General features: G+C 57.5%; 8 protein-coding genes across 8 annotated transcripts; 4 read left to right on the top strand and 4 right to left on the bottom strand.

The window, feature by feature from the left end:
* Positions 1-4,274, bottom strand: B0H18DRAFT_1119807 (Symplekin tight junction protein C terminal-domain-containing protein; the record flags this gene model as incomplete). The annotated part of the gene is made up of 15 exons (XM_048033991.1): positions 1-429; positions 483-592; positions 648-882; positions 936-1,215; positions 1,263-1,584; positions 1,637-1,737; positions 1,789-1,946; positions 2,000-2,075; positions 2,128-2,525; positions 2,579-3,134; positions 3,184-3,369; positions 3,432-3,559; positions 3,617-3,785; positions 3,842-3,956; positions 4,016-4,274. The coding sequence occupies 15 exons, from the start codon at positions 4,272-4,274 to the stop codon at positions 1-3; spliced, it is 3,522 nt and encodes a 1,173-aa protein (XP_047892721.1).
* A 139-nt stretch (positions 4,275-4,413) lies between these two features.
* Positions 4,414-5,196, top strand: B0H18DRAFT_909133 (H+-ATPase G subunit-domain-containing protein). Its single transcript, XM_048041533.1, has 4 exons — positions 4,414-4,429; positions 4,483-4,564; positions 4,617-4,717; positions 4,778-5,196. Exons 1-4 carry the CDS (start codon positions 4,427-4,429, stop codon positions 4,952-4,954), a joined length of 363 nt encoding a protein of 120 aa, XP_047892720.1. The 5' UTR covers positions 4,414-4,426; the 3' UTR covers positions 4,955-5,196.
* B0H18DRAFT_402363 (uncharacterized protein) lies at positions 5,033-8,537 on the bottom strand. The gene is made up of 13 exons (XM_048037929.1): positions 8,166-8,537; positions 7,875-7,920; positions 7,798-7,813; positions 7,642-7,744; positions 7,349-7,583; positions 6,950-7,273; positions 6,515-6,775; positions 6,338-6,442; positions 6,213-6,271; positions 6,013-6,165; positions 5,857-5,953; positions 5,780-5,796; positions 5,033-5,720 (listed from the first exon to the last, which is right to left on the bottom strand). Exons 1-13 carry the CDS (start codon positions 8,325-8,327, stop codon positions 5,112-5,114), a joined length of 2,187 nt encoding a protein of 728 aa, XP_047892719.1. The 5' UTR covers positions 8,328-8,537; the 3' UTR covers positions 5,033-5,111.
* Positions 8,538-8,938: 401 nt separating this feature from the next.
* On the bottom strand, positions 8,939-10,182 carry B0H18DRAFT_1011230 (60s acidic ribosomal protein-domain-containing protein). Its single transcript, XM_048028979.1, has 5 exons — positions 9,959-10,182; positions 9,739-9,897; positions 9,643-9,675; positions 9,478-9,582; positions 8,939-9,424 (listed from the first exon to the last, which is right to left on the bottom strand). The coding sequence occupies exons 2-5, from the start codon at positions 9,895-9,897 to the stop codon at positions 9,383-9,385; spliced, it is 339 nt and encodes a 112-aa protein (XP_047892718.1). The 5' UTR covers positions 9,959-10,182; the 3' UTR covers positions 8,939-9,382.
* Positions 10,183-10,338: 156 nt separating this feature from the next.
* Positions 10,339-11,052, top strand: B0H18DRAFT_877731 (ribosomal protein S19-domain-containing protein; the record flags this gene model as incomplete). Its single annotated transcript, XM_048040576.1, has 3 exons — positions 10,339-10,458; positions 10,591-10,785; positions 10,846-11,052. Coding segments are annotated over 3 exons (522 nt in total), but the record flags the coding sequence as incomplete, so codon positions are not given.
* Positions 11,053-11,684: 632 nt separating this feature from the next.
* On the top strand, positions 11,685-12,669 carry B0H18DRAFT_1011220 (uncharacterized protein). The gene is made up of 4 exons (XM_048028978.1): positions 11,685-11,863; positions 11,905-12,052; positions 12,115-12,265; positions 12,454-12,669. Exons 1-3 carry the CDS (start codon positions 11,699-11,701, stop codon positions 12,252-12,254), a joined length of 453 nt encoding a protein of 150 aa, XP_047892716.1. The 5' UTR covers positions 11,685-11,698; the 3' UTR covers positions 12,255-12,265; positions 12,454-12,669.
* A 1,122-nt stretch (positions 12,670-13,791) lies between these two features.
* On the bottom strand, positions 13,792-14,436 carry B0H18DRAFT_1119802 (uncharacterized protein; the record flags this gene model as incomplete). Its single annotated transcript, XM_048033990.1, has 4 exons — positions 13,792-13,881; positions 13,932-14,117; positions 14,185-14,253; positions 14,323-14,436. 4 exons carry the CDS (start codon positions 14,434-14,436, stop codon positions 13,792-13,794), a joined length of 459 nt encoding a protein of 152 aa, XP_047892715.1.
* Positions 14,437-17,841: 3,405 nt separating this feature from the next.
* On the top strand, positions 17,842-20,039 carry B0H18DRAFT_1119801 (uncharacterized protein; the record flags this gene model as incomplete). Its single annotated transcript, XM_048033989.1, has 9 exons — positions 17,842-17,932; positions 17,986-18,089; positions 18,146-18,181; positions 18,237-18,602; positions 18,668-18,736; positions 18,796-18,933; positions 18,992-19,422; positions 19,496-19,568; positions 19,635-20,039. The coding sequence occupies 9 exons, from the start codon at positions 17,842-17,844 to the stop codon at positions 20,037-20,039; spliced, it is 1,713 nt and encodes a 570-aa protein (XP_047892714.1).
* Positions 20,040-20,109: the final 70 nt, after the last annotated feature.

Genomic DNA, 20,109 nt, shown 5'->3' with positions numbered 1-20,109 from the left:
TCATGTCGGCATCACCGGACTCTGCGGGACCACGGGCACCTGCATGCTCGGCTCCTCACCTCCCGCACTGGCAAGCGGCGTCGCCACCGCCGCTGTCCCTGGCGCATCTTGTGCCTGTGCCTGTGCATCGCCGTCCTCCCCAAATATATCCAGATACCCCGCCGTCCGCGCGCGGTTCCCCGCCTTCTTCACGACGTACTCGCGCAGGCCCGCCTTGAGACTCGGCTGCTTGTCCACGAGCTCGCGAAGCTGGTCCTTGGGCAACTGCAGCAGCGCACCGAAGCTCGCGGGCGCGATCAGCTTCGCGCAGCGGATGAAGCCCTCCCACAGCGGCCCGTTCGTCCATATCTTCTTGGTGATGAGACGGGAGAGGAGCGTGGTGGAGACGAAGCTGACGAGGGAGCGGTATGTGGTGACGGCTTGGATGACCTGAAGGGAATGGTGCATGAATAGGAGGTATGGAGTAGAGGATGGGAACGTACGGTTCGGAGGAAGAGCGTGGGGAGGACAGGTTCGTCGACGATCTGGTTCATGAACGCGCCGAGGACCTCCGAGCGGAAGACGTCTGTCATCGAGAAGCAGATACCAATCGCTGTGCCAGCACATGTCAATCAATCGACTTTTGGAAGGATGAAGGAGAGACGCACCCTCGATGGCGCTCTTCAGGCCAATCTCCTTCTCTGTCTGATGCAAGAGAACCATCAACTCAGCAGGGCTTAGACGTTCGCTCTGTTGGACCCGGGGTAGGTTGGATGACACCGTTCCGAACGTCTGCGGAGGCGTCTGGACAATCGAGCCGAAGACTGAGCGAACCACATTCTTAGGCTCAGGCTTCCCGTTCAATATTGAGACGATGCGGGGCAGATGCCGTACGATGTCGCCCTGTGAGACGAATACATGTTTGATCTTACAGGGCAGTCCACGGAAGTACGCACCTTGTCCATCTCCGCGATGATGGGAACAAGGAACCGCGGATCGAGGTCGCGCTCGCTGACCAGCGACTTGACAAGACTGACAAGTTGAGCGCTCGGCCGGCCGTGCTCGGTGAATATCTTCAGCACGCGCAGCGCAAGTGACTCGGCGCCTGGAGGGAACATCCTCAGCAACGTCAACAATCTGCCATGGCTCGAGCCCAGAGCGCGGATGAGCGGTGTGATGAGCTGCTGGATAGTCTCTTGCACCGTCTCCTCCATGCCGCCATAGGCCGCGAAGATCCTGCGAGGCGTCAGCACGAGTAGCCAACCAACGAACCCTCCACTCACTCGTCCAGAAACTCCGGAACCTTCGTCGACAGCGCAAACAGAAGCTCCAAATGTTGAAGAATCTGCGCGTTATTCGCAGGGAGCTCGAGCTCCTCCGGGAGGTACGGCGTCTGGATGATGTCCTCAGGCGGCAGCTGGCCGTCCTCCATGTGCTCGTCGTGCGTGCCGTTCATGGGGACGTCTTCGGACCTGTCCCGCTTTGGTCGTGACTGCAGGCGCCGGAGCAACTGTAAGGCGAACTCGCGGATCATGTTGTCCATGGGCTGCACGTCCGGGATCCACCGCTTCACCGTGTTGATCGCCGCGCCACGAGTGATTTTGTCTGTTCGGCATCATTCAGCGACTGTTCGCCGAGCGTGAATGAGCAGCCTTACCGGGATGTGTGGTGAGTTCAAGAAGGATGGTCATGGCTTCCGCCCGTAGTGAGGGTCGCTGTGTCACGAACTCTCGCAGCGCAGCGAATCCCATTTGCCGACTGTACCATCGAATGAGCCAAAGCGTGAATGCAACAGTCGAGTCCACGCACCGATCAGCTTCAGGGCACGAATCACGTAGGAGGTGCAGTACGTCAGGAGGTACATGAGGAAGATCAAGCAGAAACCGTGAAAATGTCCGATCCTTGCCGTCCAAATGTGTCTGGTATGCAGATACAATCTGGTTCAACCAGGTTTCGTAGTTTGGCGGCTGGACAATACGCGTGAGTTGCTGATAATCTGGACAGTGATTGCGGGTCATACCCAGCTGCGATCTCTACCCTCTTGTATTCGATCGTTATACCACTCCTCGTTCATCCATGTCGTCGCGAGTGGTAACCTAGCGAGATCAGCTCAGACAACCATCAACAAGCACGCACTCCCCAACTCACCGTCTCGGAAAGTCCGCCATGATATACTCACACAGGGTCTGCCTCAGCCGATCCTGGTGCGCATAAAACTCAGATACGACGTCCATCCCATCCTCCGCCTTATCCGGCGTCCCAACCCCTGGCGCGGGGTCCGTCACGCGTGTGACGAGCCGCACGATGAGCAGCATCCACATGTCCACGCCCTCCGCCGCGGAGTCGACGTCCATCGGCGCGAGGTCCTTCGCGCCCTCGGATATCCGCGCGAGCGCGCCCTTCACGAGTGCCCCCCGTTCGTCCTCCGAGAACTCGCGTGGCGGCGGGAGGCGGAACTGGGTCGGCGGCAGCACGTCCGTGAGGTCCATCTCCCGGTCGAGCGCCGCTTCTTCGGGCGAGGCTGTTTCTTGCTCGCCGCCCGAGAGCTGCCGAGCGGTGAGTGAGCCGAGTAGACTGCGAGAGAAGGAGAGGTCTGTACCTCGAGGTTGAGCCTGTCCGGCTCGTACTCCATCTCTTCCTCGTCGATGTCCATCTTGAGAGGGTCTACCGGCTCTTGCTTGACGGCGACAGGAGGTGGTGTTGGTGATTTCCGCGGAGGAGGCTCAGCCGTCGCCTCCTCGACAGGACCCGGTGTATCCGGTGGAACTTGGGAGGATGCCACCGCGACATTCGCAGCAGCAGCCGTAGCGCCCTGCGTCCTCTTATGTCGGTACGCCTGCACGAGGCCAATGAGAGTCGCCTCCGAGAAAGCCTGGATGTTCGCGACGACGAGGTCCGTCACGAGCGCGGTCGGCAGGCCCGTGAAGTCGAAGCCCGCGGTGCCGGCGGCCGCGGCAGTGTCGTGGTCTAGCTTGGGCCGCTTCGCGTCGGGCGCGTCCTGTGCGGGGGTGGCGGATGATGAGCGTTTGCGCGAGGCTTCGGCTGCCGCTGCTGCTTTGCGCTGCTTCTCTGCGAGGGCGGCCTGCTCCATGCGGCTGGCCTGGGTGGCGAGTGCGGAGTGGATTTGGGGCTGTAGTGGGGATCCTTGAGGTGTTCTATCGAGAATGTGAGCACGAGGACGATTCTGTAGCTGAGTAGGCCTACCGGGAGATGTGGATGAGGAGGATGCGGATCGTCTTTTCGACGCTTTTGATGCTGAAGGCGGGCAGGCCCTCGAGTTTGGCGGGTGTCCATTGTGCTAGGGTGGAGACGAGGACTTCGGTGAGGGCTGGTCTGGCTTTTATGAGGGAAGCCCAGCTGTTTATGACCGCTACGATGATGTCGGGGTTGCTGAAGATAGCAGCTAATGTCAGACACAACGCGTCCCGTACAATGCACCGAGTGGCACCCACTTGCTGGTGTAAAGGATCGTGAAGATGCCTTTCATGAGCTCGACGCCTTCGGCCTCCAGGGCGGTAACAGACATGAAAGGGTGGTCCGAGGGCAGCATAGCGAGGTTCGGGTCATTCTGCTTTTGCAACTACACACAGAGGATGAGCATAGTCATACACTACATGTACGGGGAAAGCGCACTCACCCGTGGGTCACTGATGCCACGGGTCTGTACGAGGATGGCCCTCTGCATGAATTTGATGGCGGCGAACTTGATGCCATTGCTGACGGTTGGCGACCAGACAAATTCGAGGATGCGTACTTTCGTCTGCGACAGCACTTGCCACAGATCCCTCGAGTTCCGGTTCACACATCTTAACGCATGTCATTCATAAGTGGTGGTATGCGACAAAGGGGGACTCGCGCTCACAGCATCCTGAACAACAGCGGGTACACCGTCGCAAAGCATTGCACGCTCACTTTCACGGTGGTCGGATTTGAGTCGTGGAGTAATGAGGCGAGCGTTTCGACCGACTGCGACGCAACTAAAGACAAGACAGTTGCATTAAAGACGACTCTAGCACCACAAGGGCCCAACACGCACGCTGAGTGCGCGCGTCGATAGACAGACTCGACCGGCATATGGCAAAGTGTAGGAGGTCAATAACCCATCTCTTCAGCAACGAGTCTCCCGCGCCGGAGACGGTCTTGACGAGTGTGGTACATAGGATCGGTATGGGACCGGGGTGGGTCTCGAGGGATTCACGCAGGGTTGCGAGGAGGTCGGCCTGCTCCTTCGAGTCTGCTGGGACTGCGAGTGCGGCGCTGAGGGTCTGGAGGGGGTCTACGGGGTTGCCTGCCATCCTGCGCGGGGCTGCTCCCTGCCAGTGCCACTGCGAGCGCGTCCGACCACTCGAAGGCTTTGTGCGCGGAGGCCTCTGCGCGTCACCCGCGGCCGGTGGCGAGGCGACGCCTGCGCCGGCGGAGTTTGAATCACCCCTCCTCTGCGACCGCGATGGTCAGTCTGCTCGTCCGTCCGCTGTCTGCGCCGTGCTGAATCCCGTCTTGTAGGCTGCGCAGCAATCCCAGAGCATCCAAACCCTCCTCGAGGCGGAGAAGGAGGCCGCAAAGACCGTCCAGCAGGCGCGCCAGTGTCAGTCGCCCGCGCCTTTCCCCTCCATCCTGTGGCTGATTTCTCCGAACAGACCGCGTGCAGAAACTCAAGGACGCACGCGCACAGGCAGCGAAGGAGATCGAGCAGTACAAGCGGCAGAAGGAGGACGAGTTCAAGGCCTTCGAGGCATCGGTGCGTCCCTCGCCTTCTCAGAGCACACACTCCTGACCGTTCTCGTACGTCATGGCACAGCACGCCGGAAGCACACAGACAGCACAGGCTGCGGTCGACCAAGAAACAGTGGTTAAGCTACAGGAGATTACAGATGCATACAACGAGAACAAGGACCAGGTCGTCAAGAAGCTACTCGACCGCGTCGTACTAGTCAAACCGGAGCTGCACCGCAACCTCAAGAAGGCGCAGGCGTAGTGCCGTCCCTTGTATCCCATTATCTAATATATCACAGCATTCGTACCCAGCGCAGCAGCGTAACTGCAAAATGATATAATACCCAATACCGCAGATGCCGGCATGCCCCAGCCGCCGCTCGATGGGTTGCTGACGGCGAATCATGGCCAACGAGTGATCACGGCTTTCCTAACCAGTCCAGGCCTATGGGCATCATGGGACTAGACCCGACCGGCACATTCCCTCGCAGAGGCTGCATCGGTGAGTTCAGTATCGTTGTCATTGACCGGCGGTCACCCTGTGGAGGCGTCGCACCCTGCGGCGACAACGACAGCGCGCTCGCGAACGCGTCTGCCGGCGGCGGGAACGTGTCCAGCAGGCCGCTTGCCTTCAATGACGGCAGGTTCGGAGCCCCATCCCGAGTGCGTACCATCGGAGCTTGAACAGGAAGCTCTGCACCCGCAACGTAGTGCCGCGCACGCCCTATCTGGTGGTGGTGGTCGTACCGGGGGTCCACGCCCGTATCTCCGTGATGGTGCTGTTGCGCGACGTCGAACCCGCCTTGCCTTCCTGGACCCATAAGCACATTGTTTTTGGCAATTGTGGGCGAGACGCCGGCGTCGTGCGGAGGGCTCGCATTGGGCGATGCGTTGGCCTGGGCCCGGTCGCGCTCCTGGACCTGCCGCCATTGGTCGGCCACGACGAGCACCCGGAAGCCCCACACTTTCTCAAAGTCGCTGTCCCATACTCGGATCTTCGGGTCATCGGGGTGATATTTGCTGTATGACTATATGTACGCCTGGCGTCAGCGCACTCGTCCACCGATCGCATCTTTAGATTGCCTACCCAGATCACGCACGCAGCTGCAGACAAAACGTGCGGTCAGAGACTCCGAAACAAACCGCATAATGTAGACCACATACAGAGAATGGTATTTTTGGCCCGAGTTCCCGTGGCGTTGAATATGGTCCCTAGTTGGTCCCGCACCCACTTGATAGGCTCGCCTAATCGGCCTTCTCCCTGTCAAAGAGGCTCGTCGTTGGTCATTCATTTCTTGTCAATCGTGTCATTCCTCTTACCTCGACCAAAGCCAGATAACAGCAGGGGTATAAAGCGTGCATGAAGCAGAAACACCATGCACCGGTGTTAGAGCTCGTCTCAAACATATCAACTTGTTTCTGGACATTGTCCTCCGAAAAATGGAGGTGGTGCGGTAATGACGCCAGCCAGTTCTGAGCGACGCATTAGTCCAGCGTGCGATCATGATGAAGCAGCTTACATCAAGCAATTGCCGGCATTCTCGGAGCGCATTCGCTCGTGCAGGTCCTTCGTTCTTCACTATGGGGTGAGTATGCGTCGTTAGCGTCGACACTGCCGATGATGCCCAGAGGAACACCAGCTCACCGATGACGTTCTGGACGGTCTCATATATCGACAAAATACGTAATACGTGCCCAAACTGCGACGCATAGCGGGTCGTCGGCGCACGGACGTGCAAATACTCTTCCGCTGCACACGCCCACCCGTCAGCACGTACGTAAAACTCTCGTCACGCCCGCCAAGGCCAAGCGGGCCACTCACTCGCGGAATGCCAGTGCGCGGCGAGGTCGAACGTCGTCTCGTCGATGGGCAGCCGGATCTTCTTCGTCATCTCGAGGCTGCGCGGGCGCATCGGCTTGTAGATGTATATTCCGCTGATCCAGCTCATGCACTGGATCAGCCAGAAGCAGCGCCGCGTGCACTCGCGCTCGATGCAAAAGTCGAGGCCGTCCGTCCGGCCCCGCACCTGGTCGTCCGGCTCCTCCACCTGCAGGCTCTCCTCCATGACCTTGAGCGCTAGATCTGCGGCGCGAGAACGCACAAAGAGTGTCAGACGGGAGAAGCACACGACAAGGGACACAGATGGCGAATTCAAAGTGACAGCTATCGATCATCTGCTCCCGCCGGCAACAGCGGCGCTGTGGCCGGGCGCCGTGGACGACGGGAGAATGCAAGGGGGACGGAGCGCAGACGCACCAAAGTATTTGTTGTGCTTCGTCCACGAATGGCTCGCCGCGATCTCGTGCATCTCCATCAGGCAGAGCGCCTGCGCTGTTTCTAGCGTGGGCTCGCTCAGCAGGCGGCCCGCATTGTCGAACATGATCTTGACTGCATCCTGGTAGAACGGCACGCCCGCGACGCGCGCGATGCTCGCCTGGGCAGCGATTGATTTGGACAGCGGCGCGGCGACTGCGCAGAGCGCGAGTACCAAGTACTCGGGCACGCGGTTATGGCTGAGCGCCGCGGAGAAGGACGGCTTGTGGAGGATGAGCCGGTGCGGGTTGCAGTGCGCGAAGAAGACTGGCAGGGGGGACGTGATGAAGCGTGCGTTAGCAACGAGATCCGACCGCGCGGGGGTTCAAGGTGTGTACGCACGGTTGACCAATTCATGCGTCGTGTCAGGATCCAGAAGCTTTGATTGTGGCTCGCGCGGCTGTGGGAGCCGGGGCGAGTGCTGGGACGACGACGACGCGAACGTGCCCGTAGGGCTGCCACTCGAGTTGTCCGACCGGTTCCGCTTGGGCGACGTGATGTGCTCCTTGGTTGGAGGGTTCGGGACAGGCTGGGATAAATCTACGTGCTGAGATCCGAGGTCGTCCGTGAGAAGGTCCTAAATTAAAGAGCGGGAATGAGCCTCGTGGGCCGCAGCAGGTAATTTGAGCACGAACCGCCGGCGACCGTGGAGGACGTTCCCCATGAGATGTATTGCGAGGTGCGGGCACTGCGCGACCGGAGGAATCCGTGTATGTGCATTTCTTGGAGGCGAAGTAACTGCGGCACAGTTAAAAGTTGTCCCCAGGCGAGAGAAAGATGCGTGCACTTACCAGTTGCTACAGGGAGCTTCAAGCGGTGAAGAGCTTGTTGAGGACATTGATGCGCTGATGTAGACCAAGTCACTGACCTGTGCCGTCGCATCTCCGTTTGCTCTTGTGACAAGCGTCGCAAGCCTGTTCATGGTCGTGAGACGTGTTCAAGGCAATCATTAGACGTCAAAGGATCAGCGGACCGTCCGACGAGCCAGACAGGACTCGTCCAGCGAAGTCTATCTGGTGTCCTTGGCAGCAGCGCAGGCTCCATTGAGTCTAGTTACGATGGCATCTCGCCGTAGTCGCTATTTACGGGAGCTTGGCGCATCGGACGGGCGTATCACATCGAAGCCTAGAGAGTGCACTTCGAGAGGGCGGTCTCGTACCTTGCTGAGACGCTTCCGTTTTCCGCCCTTGACAAAGGCGACGGAGTTATGGGCCTGTGGCGGCGAGCGGGCAGGCGAAGGGTGTGCCTCGACGGGGCTCATGGAACCGCTGGGATCGATAGGTAAGAGTGATATGTGACCGCCATGGGTGTGGGGGTCCATGACACGCTTTCCTTGCAGTGGTTGCGGCAGCTCCTGGTGGCGGGAGGTCAATACAAAAGACAAGGGACGTGGCGGCGGGTGAATCGCGAAATAAGGTAGATAGGGTGAAGAGAGGGATGGGTGGGGTCGCTTCGTCACGGTGCCGGCGGTACGCAGAGGGTGAAGGGGCGTGGCTGTGGTGGTTCCAGGACAAGTCCGGGGAAGGTAGACGCTGCATCGGCGAGCGTTACATACAGGGGGGATCTGAAAGGGCGAAACGGATCTGCCGTGGCCACAAAAGGAGATGGGGGGACCAACCTCACTGTCATCCTACTCTCACGGGCGCCTGGGAACCGTGCGCGTGCGAGAGGAACGGAGAGTCGCGGCGATGTGGGCTGCGGCTGCGAGACGGGCAGGCGAGAGGACGAACAGGGAGCGGTTTCGCGCTGGCTGGCTGTCACGGCCGCTGTGGGGAGGTGGCTGAGGTGCCTGCGACCACGGCCGCCGCCGGCGGGCAGCCCGCCGCGGCAGCATCCCGCCGGCAGAACTGCTTGCCGCCGCTACCGCCGGCACCGTCCTCGGCCAAGCCGATCGTGCCCGGATCACTTGTGGGCGACTCTGGCAGGCTCTCGCCCGGCCATCTGGCCAGACCGCCGTCGCCGTCGCATCCTCAGACGCGCCCGTTCGGTGCCGCAAGCCGCTGCCAGTGCGCCTCCCAAAGCCTGGTGACTGCCCACGACAAACACGCATGCAGCGCACAAGCCGCGAACCGACACCGAAGCAGCTGCAGCTATCTCAGCGCCGCACCCATCTCAGCGCCGCACCCAACATCGACGCATCCGGTTAGATTGTGCCGTACATCCCCTTTACAGGCCCGTCCAATGGATGTCATCCCGTTCATTTGGTCAGGGGCAAGTCCTTTATTGAGGAACAGACGCAAAAAATTTGCCCAATTGCGCATGCGCTCATCACACCGAGTTCAACGGACTGTCATGTCGCGGGTGTCATTAATTGCTACAGGGCCAACAATACACAGCGAGTAGCAAAGCATGGTTTTATCGGAAGATGCGAGGAGCTTAGTCGAAGAGACCGAAGCCCATGTCGTCGTCGGACTCCTCCTGTATGAGACGTCAGCGGACGAAACAAGTCTGGCACAACATGCATTGCTGACCTTTTCTTCCTCCTTCTTCTCCTCCTTGGCCTCCTCAGCAGGGGCAGCTGCGGCACCACCAGCAGCAGCACCGCTAGACACGCCGACCGCACCACCAGAAGGAACCTATGACACGAGAATAATTTTAATAACATTGTGCATGGCTAACAGCGAAGTGTCACGTACGGAAGAGAGCTTCGACGAGCCCAGAGCAATCAGCTGTAGGAGGCAAGGGAGGAACGTGAGCAAGACACAACTCGAGCCTCACCAAAAAGCACGCACCTCGTTGATGTCCTTGCCCTCGAGCTCAGAGATGAGCTTCTCAAGGCGCTCGTCTTCAGCCTCGATGCCAACGGCACCGAGGACCTTCTTGACATCGGCGGCAGAAGGGGAGGCGTTCCCGCCGATCTGGAGGAGGAGGTAGGCAGCGACGTGACGCATCTACACACGAACGCACGCGTCCTCAGCACTTCATTCCGCCCGCCCGAGGAGGGTCACGTACTGTGTTGTTTTAGTGGGGGGTGCGGTAGCCACAAATCACTGCAGCCCTCGCAGTCAGCGTCGTTCTGCGCAGCAAAGCCGACCCGCACTCACGTTTAATCCTCGAGGGAAGACCTGTGGATTCTATCCGACGATGATGAGTAGAGACGATGCCCGACGCCTGCCTCACCGGGTGGGCGGCACGCGGTGGCTGGGAACTGTACAGCTGCGTTCCCACGCTCTCGCAGCCACCGCCCGTTCAGACTCCGCCGCGCAAGGCTCACCATACCGTCCCCGCCGCCGCAAGACCCGTTCACGACACACGCAAGATGGTGAGTGCTGCTGGCGCGGTGCGTTAGATTATGTGAGGAGAGATGCTGACGGTGTGATCTTGCGCTGTAGGCTGATTCCGGCGTTACCGACCCCGCTCTCGCTGCTGAGCTTAAGAAGAAGAGGACGTTCCGCACGTTCTCGTACCGTGGGGTTGAGCTCGACAAGCTCTTGGACCTCAGCAACGAGGAGGTGCGTTGCCGTAGCTCTTCCAGTTTTCCAACATTCCACTGACTTAGTGCTGTCTAATAGCTCGTTGAGGTACGATAAGCTTACGGGAGTCTATCCAGCCCTACTTGGTCTCACGCGCCTCCCCACCTACAGATCGTACATGCCCGTGCCCGGCGCCGGTTCCAGCGCGGCCTGAAGCGCAAGCCTATGGGCCTCATCAAGAAGCTCCGCAAGGCGAAGAAGGAGGCGCCCCCGAACGAGAAGCCCGCGGTCGTCAAGACCCACCTCCGTAACATGATCATCGTCCCCGAGATGATCGGCAGCGTCGTCGGCATCTACAACGGCAAGGTGCGAGAGGCTGCAGTTCTCTAGACGAGCTGGGTGCTGAGGGCGGTTATTTGCGAATAGGTCTTCAACTCGGTGGAGATCAAGCCCGAGATGACTGGCCACTACCTCGCCGAATTCTCGTGCTCGTACCGGCCCGTCAAGCACGGTCGCCCTGGTGTGCGTGTTCCCTTTCTTCCCCGACCGTCCAGTATATCTGATTTGTGCGTGTGCAGATTGGTGCGACGCACTGTAAGTACGCTCCCAGCGCTCCCACGATCGTCGAATTGACCGCATGCCCCATCGCGCCCCATAGCATCTCGTTTGTAAGTCTCCGCTGGCGTGCTCGGTCTGTCCACACGATGCTGACAATGTTATTAGCATTCCTCTCAAGTAGTGGGTGGAGGGCCGCTTTTGTCTATGTTTGCTTTGCGATCATCATGTGCTATACGACCAAAAGTACTACGTAACATGCACCCATATGCCATGCATGCTCAACGTATCGTGCACGCCTCGGACCGTGTCGTGTCGATGTCAGATGTGGCGAAGTGTAGTCAGGCGGCAACTCGTTCTCAGGCGGATTCGTTGTGTTGTGGCATGCGGTAGCGTCCGTGCGCCAACTTGACAATAATTCCAGCACTGCGTAAGTAGTACCCGAAGCCAGCGTTGTTTCGTAAGATTCCCGTACATAGAACACACAGGTTCGTGTAACTCATCGTAAGTCTCTTCCAATTCATGCACGCAACATGCTCTCATAACGTGCACGTCCTCGATACGACGATACCCCACGCGTACGTCTCATCACAGACCCATTCAAGCGTTCAAATTCAGCGCTTGAGTCGAGCTTCCGATCACATCGATATCATTTTGGCCTCTCTTGGAATGGACAATGGACATGTCGTCTCCTCAAACCGCGTTTGATACAGAGTCCCAGTCTATGGCTATTCTCCCTCGGATCCACAACCCATACCACCATAAATTGCTCCCTCCAGAGATCTGGATGTACATCACTGATTACTGCACCAAGACCTCCCAGCGGACCTGCTTATCCTCTCCAGGAATTCCACAGCCGCACAATCCAGCCTTGTTCCGCGAGATCATAGTCTGCTTCGGTGCTTGGGAATCCTGGATGCTCCGGGGAAGCGGGACGAAGAGCTGGAAGAAACGCGCTCGTCGAGGGCGTTTGGTGTTCTGCGCCGTATCACCCTCGATGCTTCATTTGCCAGCGCGGTGAGGGTCCTCGAGATAGAAGCATACATGAGGAATGGATCCGGAGGGGTGTTTGAAAATTGTTAGTATGGGATATTCACTGAGGTGTCGGGACGGCGATAGACTGAAAGCACATCATACTAGGCTGCTTGGTTGAAGCCATCCAATGCCTTCCCAACCTCGAACGCTTCATATGGAAGGGACGCACCCCGTCGCCATCCATCGGAGTAGTCGATGCCCTTGCTGCGTCGTGTCCGAGGCTGCAAGGCCTCAACCTGCCGTGAGTGATGCTGTTCAAGGCTTCAGCCTACGCCTGAGCATTCATGTCGCTGGATTCCAGTTTTCTCGTTCATCAAATTCCATTCCACAAGATACAAAACGTCCGCCTGATCGATTACAATTGCACAGTCGACCAAATATTCGGCCCACTCTTGGAAGACTACCTAGATGTCAATATCGACGAGGAGACATTCCCAGAATTGCGCGAACTGTATTTCTTCTTCACCAGACCAGCTAGCGTCAGCTCGCTCGGAGGCCTCTTGCAGCAGATCACGCATCTCAGTCTGCTATTTATCCGTGACCTTGGCCATCTCGAGGTTCTCCTGCAGAACCTGCCTCACGTCCAGTCACTCACACTACAGGCCCTGCGAGATGACCAAGAAGAGCAGCTCTTCGCCGCATTCAAGCACGGTCCCTTCAATCTCCCGCACCTGATTCAGCTCGCGATCATCGGCGAAGATATAGGGGACACTTTCAAGCAGCTGCCCTCAACGAGCGTCCCTCTACTTGCGGAGCTTGTCCGTGGCATACCAACCCTTCGATGTTTCGACTGCTCGATTTACATCGCATCCACAGACATGGAGCTGCTCCTTCCGGCTCTGAAACAGCTCCGAGTACTAGGTCTGCACGTTGGCTCGGTCGATTTATGTGCTTTTAGTGGAGTCATTCGCCATATCCCGACAGAGCTCGATGCACTGGCCTTGTCTGTGTCTAGTCGCATCTACGAGCACGAGTGGGCTGAACTGGTACGTCGTCCCACCTCCTCACGTATAGGTGTTCATCATTAATATTGCTCACGTGGCTCTCAGTGGACGAGGTGTCAGCGTCTGAGATACTTCTGCATTCGCGCGCAAAACGATGGCGGAGACGATGAAGAGGCACTGGAGTGCTTTGCGGAAGCAGGCAAGTCCCTGCGGCTCGTCGGGGTGCAGAATGCAATCCACTACGTGGAGCGCGGGGATGGGGGCGTGAGGTTGTCCGAGAAGTGGTCCAACCGGAAACTCGAGTTCAGGGGAGTCGATGATTTTGGCTGTCCGGAGTGGGAGTGGTTGATGAGGGAGACACATTTTGACTTCTTCTGAGTCCTGTATACCCTGACTTGAGGCGTCATGTCCAATGTCCGACCTATGCTGGAACTGGATGTTCTGTCAAGTATGATGCCTGACCAGTGTGGCGGCCGCAGGGATCGCCCGGAGCGGCCATTGTGGTGGAACAAGCCGCCACAAGCGACAACTATGTAGCACTACGATCAAGTTGCGCAATCACGAAACACGAATATACAAATCAATGACTTGTAGTTTACACAACATCAGCAGCAGACTTCACTCATAAACACAAAACGTAACGGAGGCAGCGTTATGAGGCGCAATTGTGTACGCCACTGTAGTTGCGCGACGAGGGCGCAATAGGATGACATCGTCAAGCGCACTGACGATGTCAACGCCAGGCCTGATGAGCAGCAAGTAAGGATAAGCAAGAAGGGCAGTACTACAAGACATGCTCGAGCGCGAGGGTCGCGAGTCACCACCGACTTTGGGCTCATCACTTGCGCAGTGTCTTCGTAGAGCTTTTGGCTCTGCTTTTCGTGAGGCTGTCTCGGACGTAGTGGAGGAAGAGGAAAAGTGTGTACAGCTAGGAGCTACTCAGTGACACGCAGCATACGTCCACAGGTGGGCACTCACTGCTTTCAGTCTAGTAGAAGGCTGCGCCATTGCGCTTTTCACTTCGACGCCGTCACCCCGCGCCCTAGCAACCACGACCTTCCCATGATCTTCTGGTTTGTTTTCCTCCTGCGCGTCCTTTTTGGCGCTGCCGTCCAGCTCGAATGCAGTCACGTCACCGTCATCGTCGTCGCGTCGCACGGGCTGCTACGAGGGGGAAAGACACATCATTATCCATAAGGCATCTGGTGCGAAGCTAAGACACAGTACGGACCAACTGCAGAGTCGGTGGCACCTCCAGCATGTGCTCAGCCGCCTCGAAGTCAAAATCAGGCACTGGGTCCTGTAACAAACGCCCCACAACCCAGACGCTGTGAGGACGCCGGTACTCATTGTCTTCGCGGGGCCATACCATGTAGAACTCATCGTTGTTCGTGTGGCGCCTCGCTGCCGGGTAGGGATGGTACCGTCGAGCGTGCGCGGAGCGGTAGCTAGGCAAGCGAAGGGGGTAGTGTCCAAGAGCCATGTTCAGTGTTCGCGCCACGGGCCAGCAAATTCCTCGTCGCAGCACTGAGCAGCAGCCAGTACGCGGCTACCGCAAGGTGGAGATGAGAGGAAGGACGAAGAGCGCGACAGGGTTCTGGGCGAGGGCCAGCCCATTTTATGTGGCATCAAATGAGGCGAGAATATCGCGTAAAAGCGGACGGGGAATTCTGAATTCGGGTTAGGATCGGCGCGCTGGGATAGCGCTGCGACCTCCCCGCAGTGTGCCGCGTGCGATTTGCTTCCGCGCTCGATCGCTGTCGACCATGCCTGGCTTGTTGCTCCGGTATTCTATGCGAGACGGTCAGCCTGCATAAGTCCTTGAGGTTCGACGAGAGTCTCCAATGATAGCATGCTCTCCAACCATTTGCGGTACGAGCACCTTGCGAATGCGCTCTGCGCTCTCCACTAATCGCCTCCGACACTGCGAAGGCTCTGCGCATACCAGGGAGCCGATGTAAAACCAATTGATCTGCCTGTCTGGTGAGCTCGGTAGGTGATGTCCTCACCAGTGAGATAACAAGTAGCTGGTCGCAATATCCACCGAAGTCTTGAGGACGCCACAGTGGTCCCCGGGCGTATAATCGGACGAGCCTAAGGCGTCGGCGGATATTGCACGACATCCACCACAAGCCCGACAGGTGCGTGTCTTGCAGCACAACAAACCCTCCTTCCACTTCGTCTCAGACACTACGACCCTGCTGCCAGGACCCAGGTGCAGAGCTGTAAGCGCGACAGTCACTGCCGTGGCGGGGCGTTGTCTCGTGACGCGTGACCCGACATCACGCTGTCACGCCCGCCGCCCTGATGACAGGCGCATCAGGCGAGTCCCTTCTGCGTCCTCCCGACAAGATCGCTCAACAGAACTCATGCGTGCTGTGTGATCCCAAGGGTCTGCTTCAAGACGGACGTGCGTGATCAAGGGTGTGCCCAACATGTGCATCAAGGCCTGCAAGATGGAAGAGAGGGCTCAGCAGCAGTAGCCGTGGTAAGGGCGCAGACCCCGCCCTCGAACCAGTGATACCGGCAACACCGAATGCACGGCCCAACATACTGTTCACGGAACACATCCTCGGAAGAGGGTGGCAAGAAAGAGGGGACATTAAAGCGTACCTCTATGCGCACTTCCCAGCCGTTTGCACAACGATGAGTATCTTGTCATCGGTACCGTTGCTGAACGACAGATCGCACGGGAAGTGTGAGGGCATTGGCACCGCGCCCCATGGTCTTCCAGAGACCACCAGAGACTGGATGGTCCCAGCGAGATCGGTGGCCGTTCGCTGGTCGAGAAGGGGCCATCTGGTAGCCACACAAGCCATGATGTTCCATCATCCTCGCGCCTTGAGACGTCCAGTTCCGGCGTAGGAAGCATACAAGGCATCTTCAGGACCTAACCAAGGACAACGCGAGTTTTTCCAACCGTAAAGTCGGCCTATCAGATTTGTTATCGCCTGCTGCGCGTATGGCTACACCAAAGTCCAGTCAGAGACGCACGCAGCCTAGGATCAAAGCAGAGGACATGCACGAAGCAGGAGAGCAAGAACAACCTGCGCGACGATACGATGTGGACGCGATGTCCCGGGTGTGGCTCGAAACGGGGTGATGGTCTAAGCGCAGACCGCCGCGGCCCTCCAAACTCAGCGACGATACCGCCACAGCTCCCCAGCGACGACTGCCCTTCACTGCAGCCTACTCGTCGCTCACTCCAGCGACCACCAGCATTATTCTCTGATTTTCCCCGATTTATTGAATTCTCCGGCAGATCTTGGTTGCATCGTTCACATCGATCAGCGTGGCTTGCTGTCCCCATGCTCTCTCAGTCTCTGGTCGCGTCCAGGTTGCGTCCTGCTGCATCGTACCCCCGACCGCTCCTTTCATCTGAGCTCGGTTCCTCATCCAATGCATATCCGGTGCTGACCCGTCAATCCCGAACTTCAATTGTGGATCAGTAAAGGCTCCAATCACACAGCTGGTTCAAGGCAGCGATGCACCGTGCTCCCACACTAGCTAGGATGGCGTTACGAGGTCTCTGCTGTGACCTGTCTGCCTGTGTATGGATCCTTGTTCTGGTCTACTCAACACGATAATCCGCTCCTGTCTCGATGGAGAAACTGCCTATAGTTGCGGTGGTCGTACGTGTGACGGCGAGGCGATCAACGGTGAGCAGACCCTTCAGGATGTCCAATTGGTTCGACAGGTCAACATACCACTTCTTCTGCCTTGCATCAACGAACGGGGGTTTCCTGCTGACGCGTCGTTCATTTGGTGCAATTGAAGCTGTAGGGGTCAATGATGGCACGTACTCATGCGGAACCAGCGGACTGCGGTCGAGACACCTTCTCCTGTTGCGCTCCATTGAAGACTCGCACTTCTTCATGTCTTCGGTAATTACATCCAGTCTCTATATCGCTCGAACTCGACCGCGAATAGACACTTCAATGTCCAGTTATGTCCTTGTACGTCCGTGTACACGATCTACGGAGGTTGTACAAAGTTTTGGTGGCATCCATCAAATACTTCTGGATGTCATCACACTGATTCCGAGCAACCTCGGGTTCTCCTTCTTCCTGCCCAGAATGACGTTTGCGACATAGGTAAGTCTTGACTATCTTATGCTCCGACCGTCTTCAATCGCCCATCAGATCTATTTGTACAGCGGGGGCCCATGTTGGTTAAATGCGGCGGCAAATGTATTGTCACCTTGACTTGAATTCGAATCTTCCGGATGTCCCGTGCATGCGAACGAACTTCGCTGGTATGCGTGCTTAACTACGCATTGGCTCGTAACTCTCAAGAAGGTATGGTACTGACTCGTGTGCTCTCATGTTTGTTGATAACGCAGAGCTAGGCAGTCGAACGATGACTGATCCGAATGTGAGGGACCAAATCCATGTCACAATGGCGCCATTTCAGTGGGTTCTATGTCGCACAAGGTCACCGGTCAGTACTTCAGTTTGCGAAGGTTGATGGTTACATCTTGCCGGTTGCGTCTAGACTTCCCAGGAGACACTAACCCTGGCGTGACGCACATGTCCTCACCCAGATGTACCACACCGATCATTGTTGAGGGAGCTACTTTGACATAAAGGGCAGCAAACTGAAAGGTCAGTGGGTCATGCGCTAAATATGGGCGCGCTCCCAGGTCTGCAGAGACTATACGCAAGTCGGAGTTCTCACAAATGTATGTGTGGCCTGGACCAACAGGCGTTGTACCACACCGGCGAGCCTATCCGAATCGGGAGTCCTATGCCCTGTGCTGGAACATATCGCTTCTTGTGTGGCTCGCAAAGCGTGTCCCAAAGATAGAGGGTTAGGTCAAACGTATATAAGTCCTCGACAGATCGATACTCCTAGGTACCTACAATCGCACACAGTTACGGACCTCGAGATGCCGACCTCAATTTCCCTCTCTGAAACCAAGGTGAAGCTACAGAAGATATGCGCAGAGTCCACCGATGGCTCTCGTGTGTATGATCGCGGTAAGCTGTCTCGGTATGGTGTACTAAGCATGCCTGCTCATGCCGCAGTGTAGGGGAGGCAGGCTACTACAAGAGCATCGCCCATTTTGTAATCAGTAGCACAGAGCCGGCAGAATTTGCCGTCGAACCTGGCAGTGCGTCAACACTAGCCAAGGTGGTACGTGGTCCGAACTACCTGACTCTCTCCCAACGACTGAGGCGAACGTGGAAAAGATGAAAGTGCTCGCAGAAGACAAGGCACACTTCGCAGTATGTGCTCATCTACTATTAGTCCGTGGTCGCTGACCGGGTTTATGCTGCATAGGTCAAGGGCGGAGGGCACGCCATGAACCCACATTTCAGCTCCACGAAGGGAGTGCAGATCTCTATGGCGCGCTTCAATCAGGTCGAGTACGACGACACAACCGAAGGCTTGGCTGTCGGCGCTGGGAATATTTGGGACGACGTTTACGATATAGCCGAAAATTACAAACGCAAGGTCGTCGGGGGGTCCTCCAATCAGGGCGTTGGTGTCGCGGGATGGCTCTTGGGAGGAGGATACTCCATGAAGACGAATAAGTACGGCCTTGGTATTGACAATGTCCTCAAATACCGGGTTGTCCTTCCCGACGGACAGATCTGCGTGGCTACGGAGAGCAACAGCTACAGGGACCTGTATCAAGCTCTCAGGGTATGTTGTCTGCTCATCATGCCCTAAGGTATCAGTAGCTTGCTAACGTTACCTGTCGCGGTTAGGGTGGCGGTAACAACTTCGGTATCGTCACTGAGTTCACCCTCAAGACATATCCTCAGTTCTCGGTCAAGGTTAGTCACCTTTCTTTTCTTCTGCCTCGGGTGTTGTTGACAGTCGTACCATCGATCAGGCCGCTGCTCTCTTGTTCTCAGGGACCCAAGAAGAAGCCGTGAAGTCTGCTATCGTAAAGTACGTCGGCCACGAAACGCCCCCAGAAGCCGCCGTCGTCTCTGCATTCAGGCACACTCTGGTGAACGGCATACCAGACGTAAGCAGTCCAACTCATCTCGTCAAGAGCCGTACATTCACGAGCCGATACTGTGTAGTACAACATATCCACCTACTGCGTGTATGACTTTGCGGAGCCAGATGATTTTCAGGGGAAGCTGATATTGTGTTTCCGGCCATTCTTCAACATCATGCGCATATACAACACTCGGAATGCCGGCGCCGCTCTATCACTGGGTACCAGCAGTAGCGAGGCGCGGGGAACAGTAGACCAGTCCGACGAACCGTACTTCCGTCAGCTGTCATCCGTGGAAGCCAACCGGCTCGCGTCCTTCCCATACGACTTCGCGACAGACCTGCCTCTCAGAACAGTATCAAGGCAGGATGCTCAGGGTGTGTCGCATTCGGTCCGTTACGTCGTGGGGCCGCCGCCTGACTCCTCACGCGGTGCCCGCCGAGGTCGGGGAGGGCACTCTCAGGTCGTCGGCATGACTGAGGTGCCTGTGGGTTTGGGTGAATTGGACGCACGGTTCGTAATGTACTACTCCCGGCGCTCGACGGGCTTGTGCAAGTAGTGACCGGAAGACTGAATACGCCTACAGCGGTCGCTTTGCGTGCATCATGGTCTCCAAGTACACGAAAAACCTTGTCGACGCGATTGCGGCAGAAGCGCGAGTACGTTCAGATCCCCCAATGCCCATATACGACATTGACACCGATACGCGTGTCTCTTCTGCTTAGAAAGCCGCTCAGTTTCTGAGTGACAGACGAGGCAAGCTCGTCCTCATCGACGTCTGGCCGTTCCTCCCCTCCATCTTCGACAACAGCCCAGGGGGCGCGGCGTGGCCTCACAAGAAGGGCGAGCCCCTCGGGCCGCTGCTCGCGTACTTCCTCTGGGAGAAGGAGGAGGACGACACATTCTGGGTGGACAAGATGAAGGCGGCCCTGGATAACATCCTCAAGGTTGCGCTCGCGGAGGGCTGCACCACAGAGACCGCGCCGTACTACTCTAACACGTCGCTCGGGGGCACTCCGGTCGCAGATATTTACCGTGATCACTTGAAGGAGCTCAGCAAGGCCAGGGCGAAGTACGATCCGAATGACGTGATGGGTCAGACAGGCGGCTTCAAGATACCACTTGCATAGAGCGCTGCCTGACGTCGACGACAGCTTTTGGTTTGATCTATCGGTTCGTAGTTCGTGTCACGTTGTAAGA

Source organism: Fomitopsis serialis, assembly GCF_022376445.1.
Source record: "Fomitopsis serialis strain Sig1Antser10 chromosome Unknown B0H18scaffold_39, whole genome shotgun sequence".
Lineage (NCBI taxonomy): Eukaryota > Fungi > Basidiomycota > Agaricomycetes > Polyporales > Fomitopsidaceae > Fomitopsis > Fomitopsis serialis.
This window is presented reverse-complemented; position numbering and strand designations above follow the sequence as displayed.

Coding starts and splice junctions, on each gene's coding strand:
- B0H18DRAFT_402363 (XM_048037929.1), bottom strand. CDS start 8,327: ATGGACCCCCACACCCATGGCGGTCACATATCACTCTTACCTATCGAT. Junction 7,274..7,348: donor GACGCATGAATTGGTCAACC/GTGCGTACACAC, acceptor CCCCCCTGCCAG/TCTTCTTCGCGCACTGCAAC. Junction 6,776..6,949: donor GAAGCACAACAAATACTTTG/GTGCGTCTGCGC, acceptor CTCGCGCCGCAG/ATCTAGCGCTCAAGGTCATG.
- B0H18DRAFT_1011220 (XM_048028978.1), top strand. CDS start 11,699: ATGGCTATTCTCCCTCGGATCCACAACCCATACCACCATAAATTGCTC. Junction 11,864..11,904: donor CCTTGTTCCGCGAGATCATA/GTCTGCTTCGGT, acceptor GCTCCGGGGAAG/CGGGACGAAGAGCTGGAAGA. Junction 12,053..12,114: donor CGGAGGGGTGTTTGAAAATT/GTTAGTATGGGA, acceptor ACATCATACTAG/GCTGCTTGGTTGAAGCCATC.
- B0H18DRAFT_909133 (XM_048041533.1), top strand. Junction 4,565..4,616: donor CGTCCAGCAGGCGCGCCAGT/GTCAGTCGCCCG, acceptor TTCTCCGAACAG/ACCGCGTGCAGAAACTCAAG. Junction 4,718..4,777: donor TCAAGGCCTTCGAGGCATCG/GTGCGTCCCTCG, acceptor GTCATGGCACAG/CACGCCGGAAGCACACAGAC.
- B0H18DRAFT_1011230 (XM_048028979.1), bottom strand. CDS start 9,897: ATGCGTCACGTCGCTGCCTACCTCCTCCTCCAGATCGGCGGGAACGCC. Junction 9,583..9,642: donor GCTCGTCGAAGCTCTCTTCC/GTACGTGACACT, acceptor CTCGTGTCATAG/GTTCCTTCTGGTGGTGCGGT. Junction 9,425..9,477: donor AGAAGAAGGAGGAAGAAAAG/GTCAGCAATGCA, acceptor CGTCTCATACAG/GAGGAGTCCGACGACGACAT.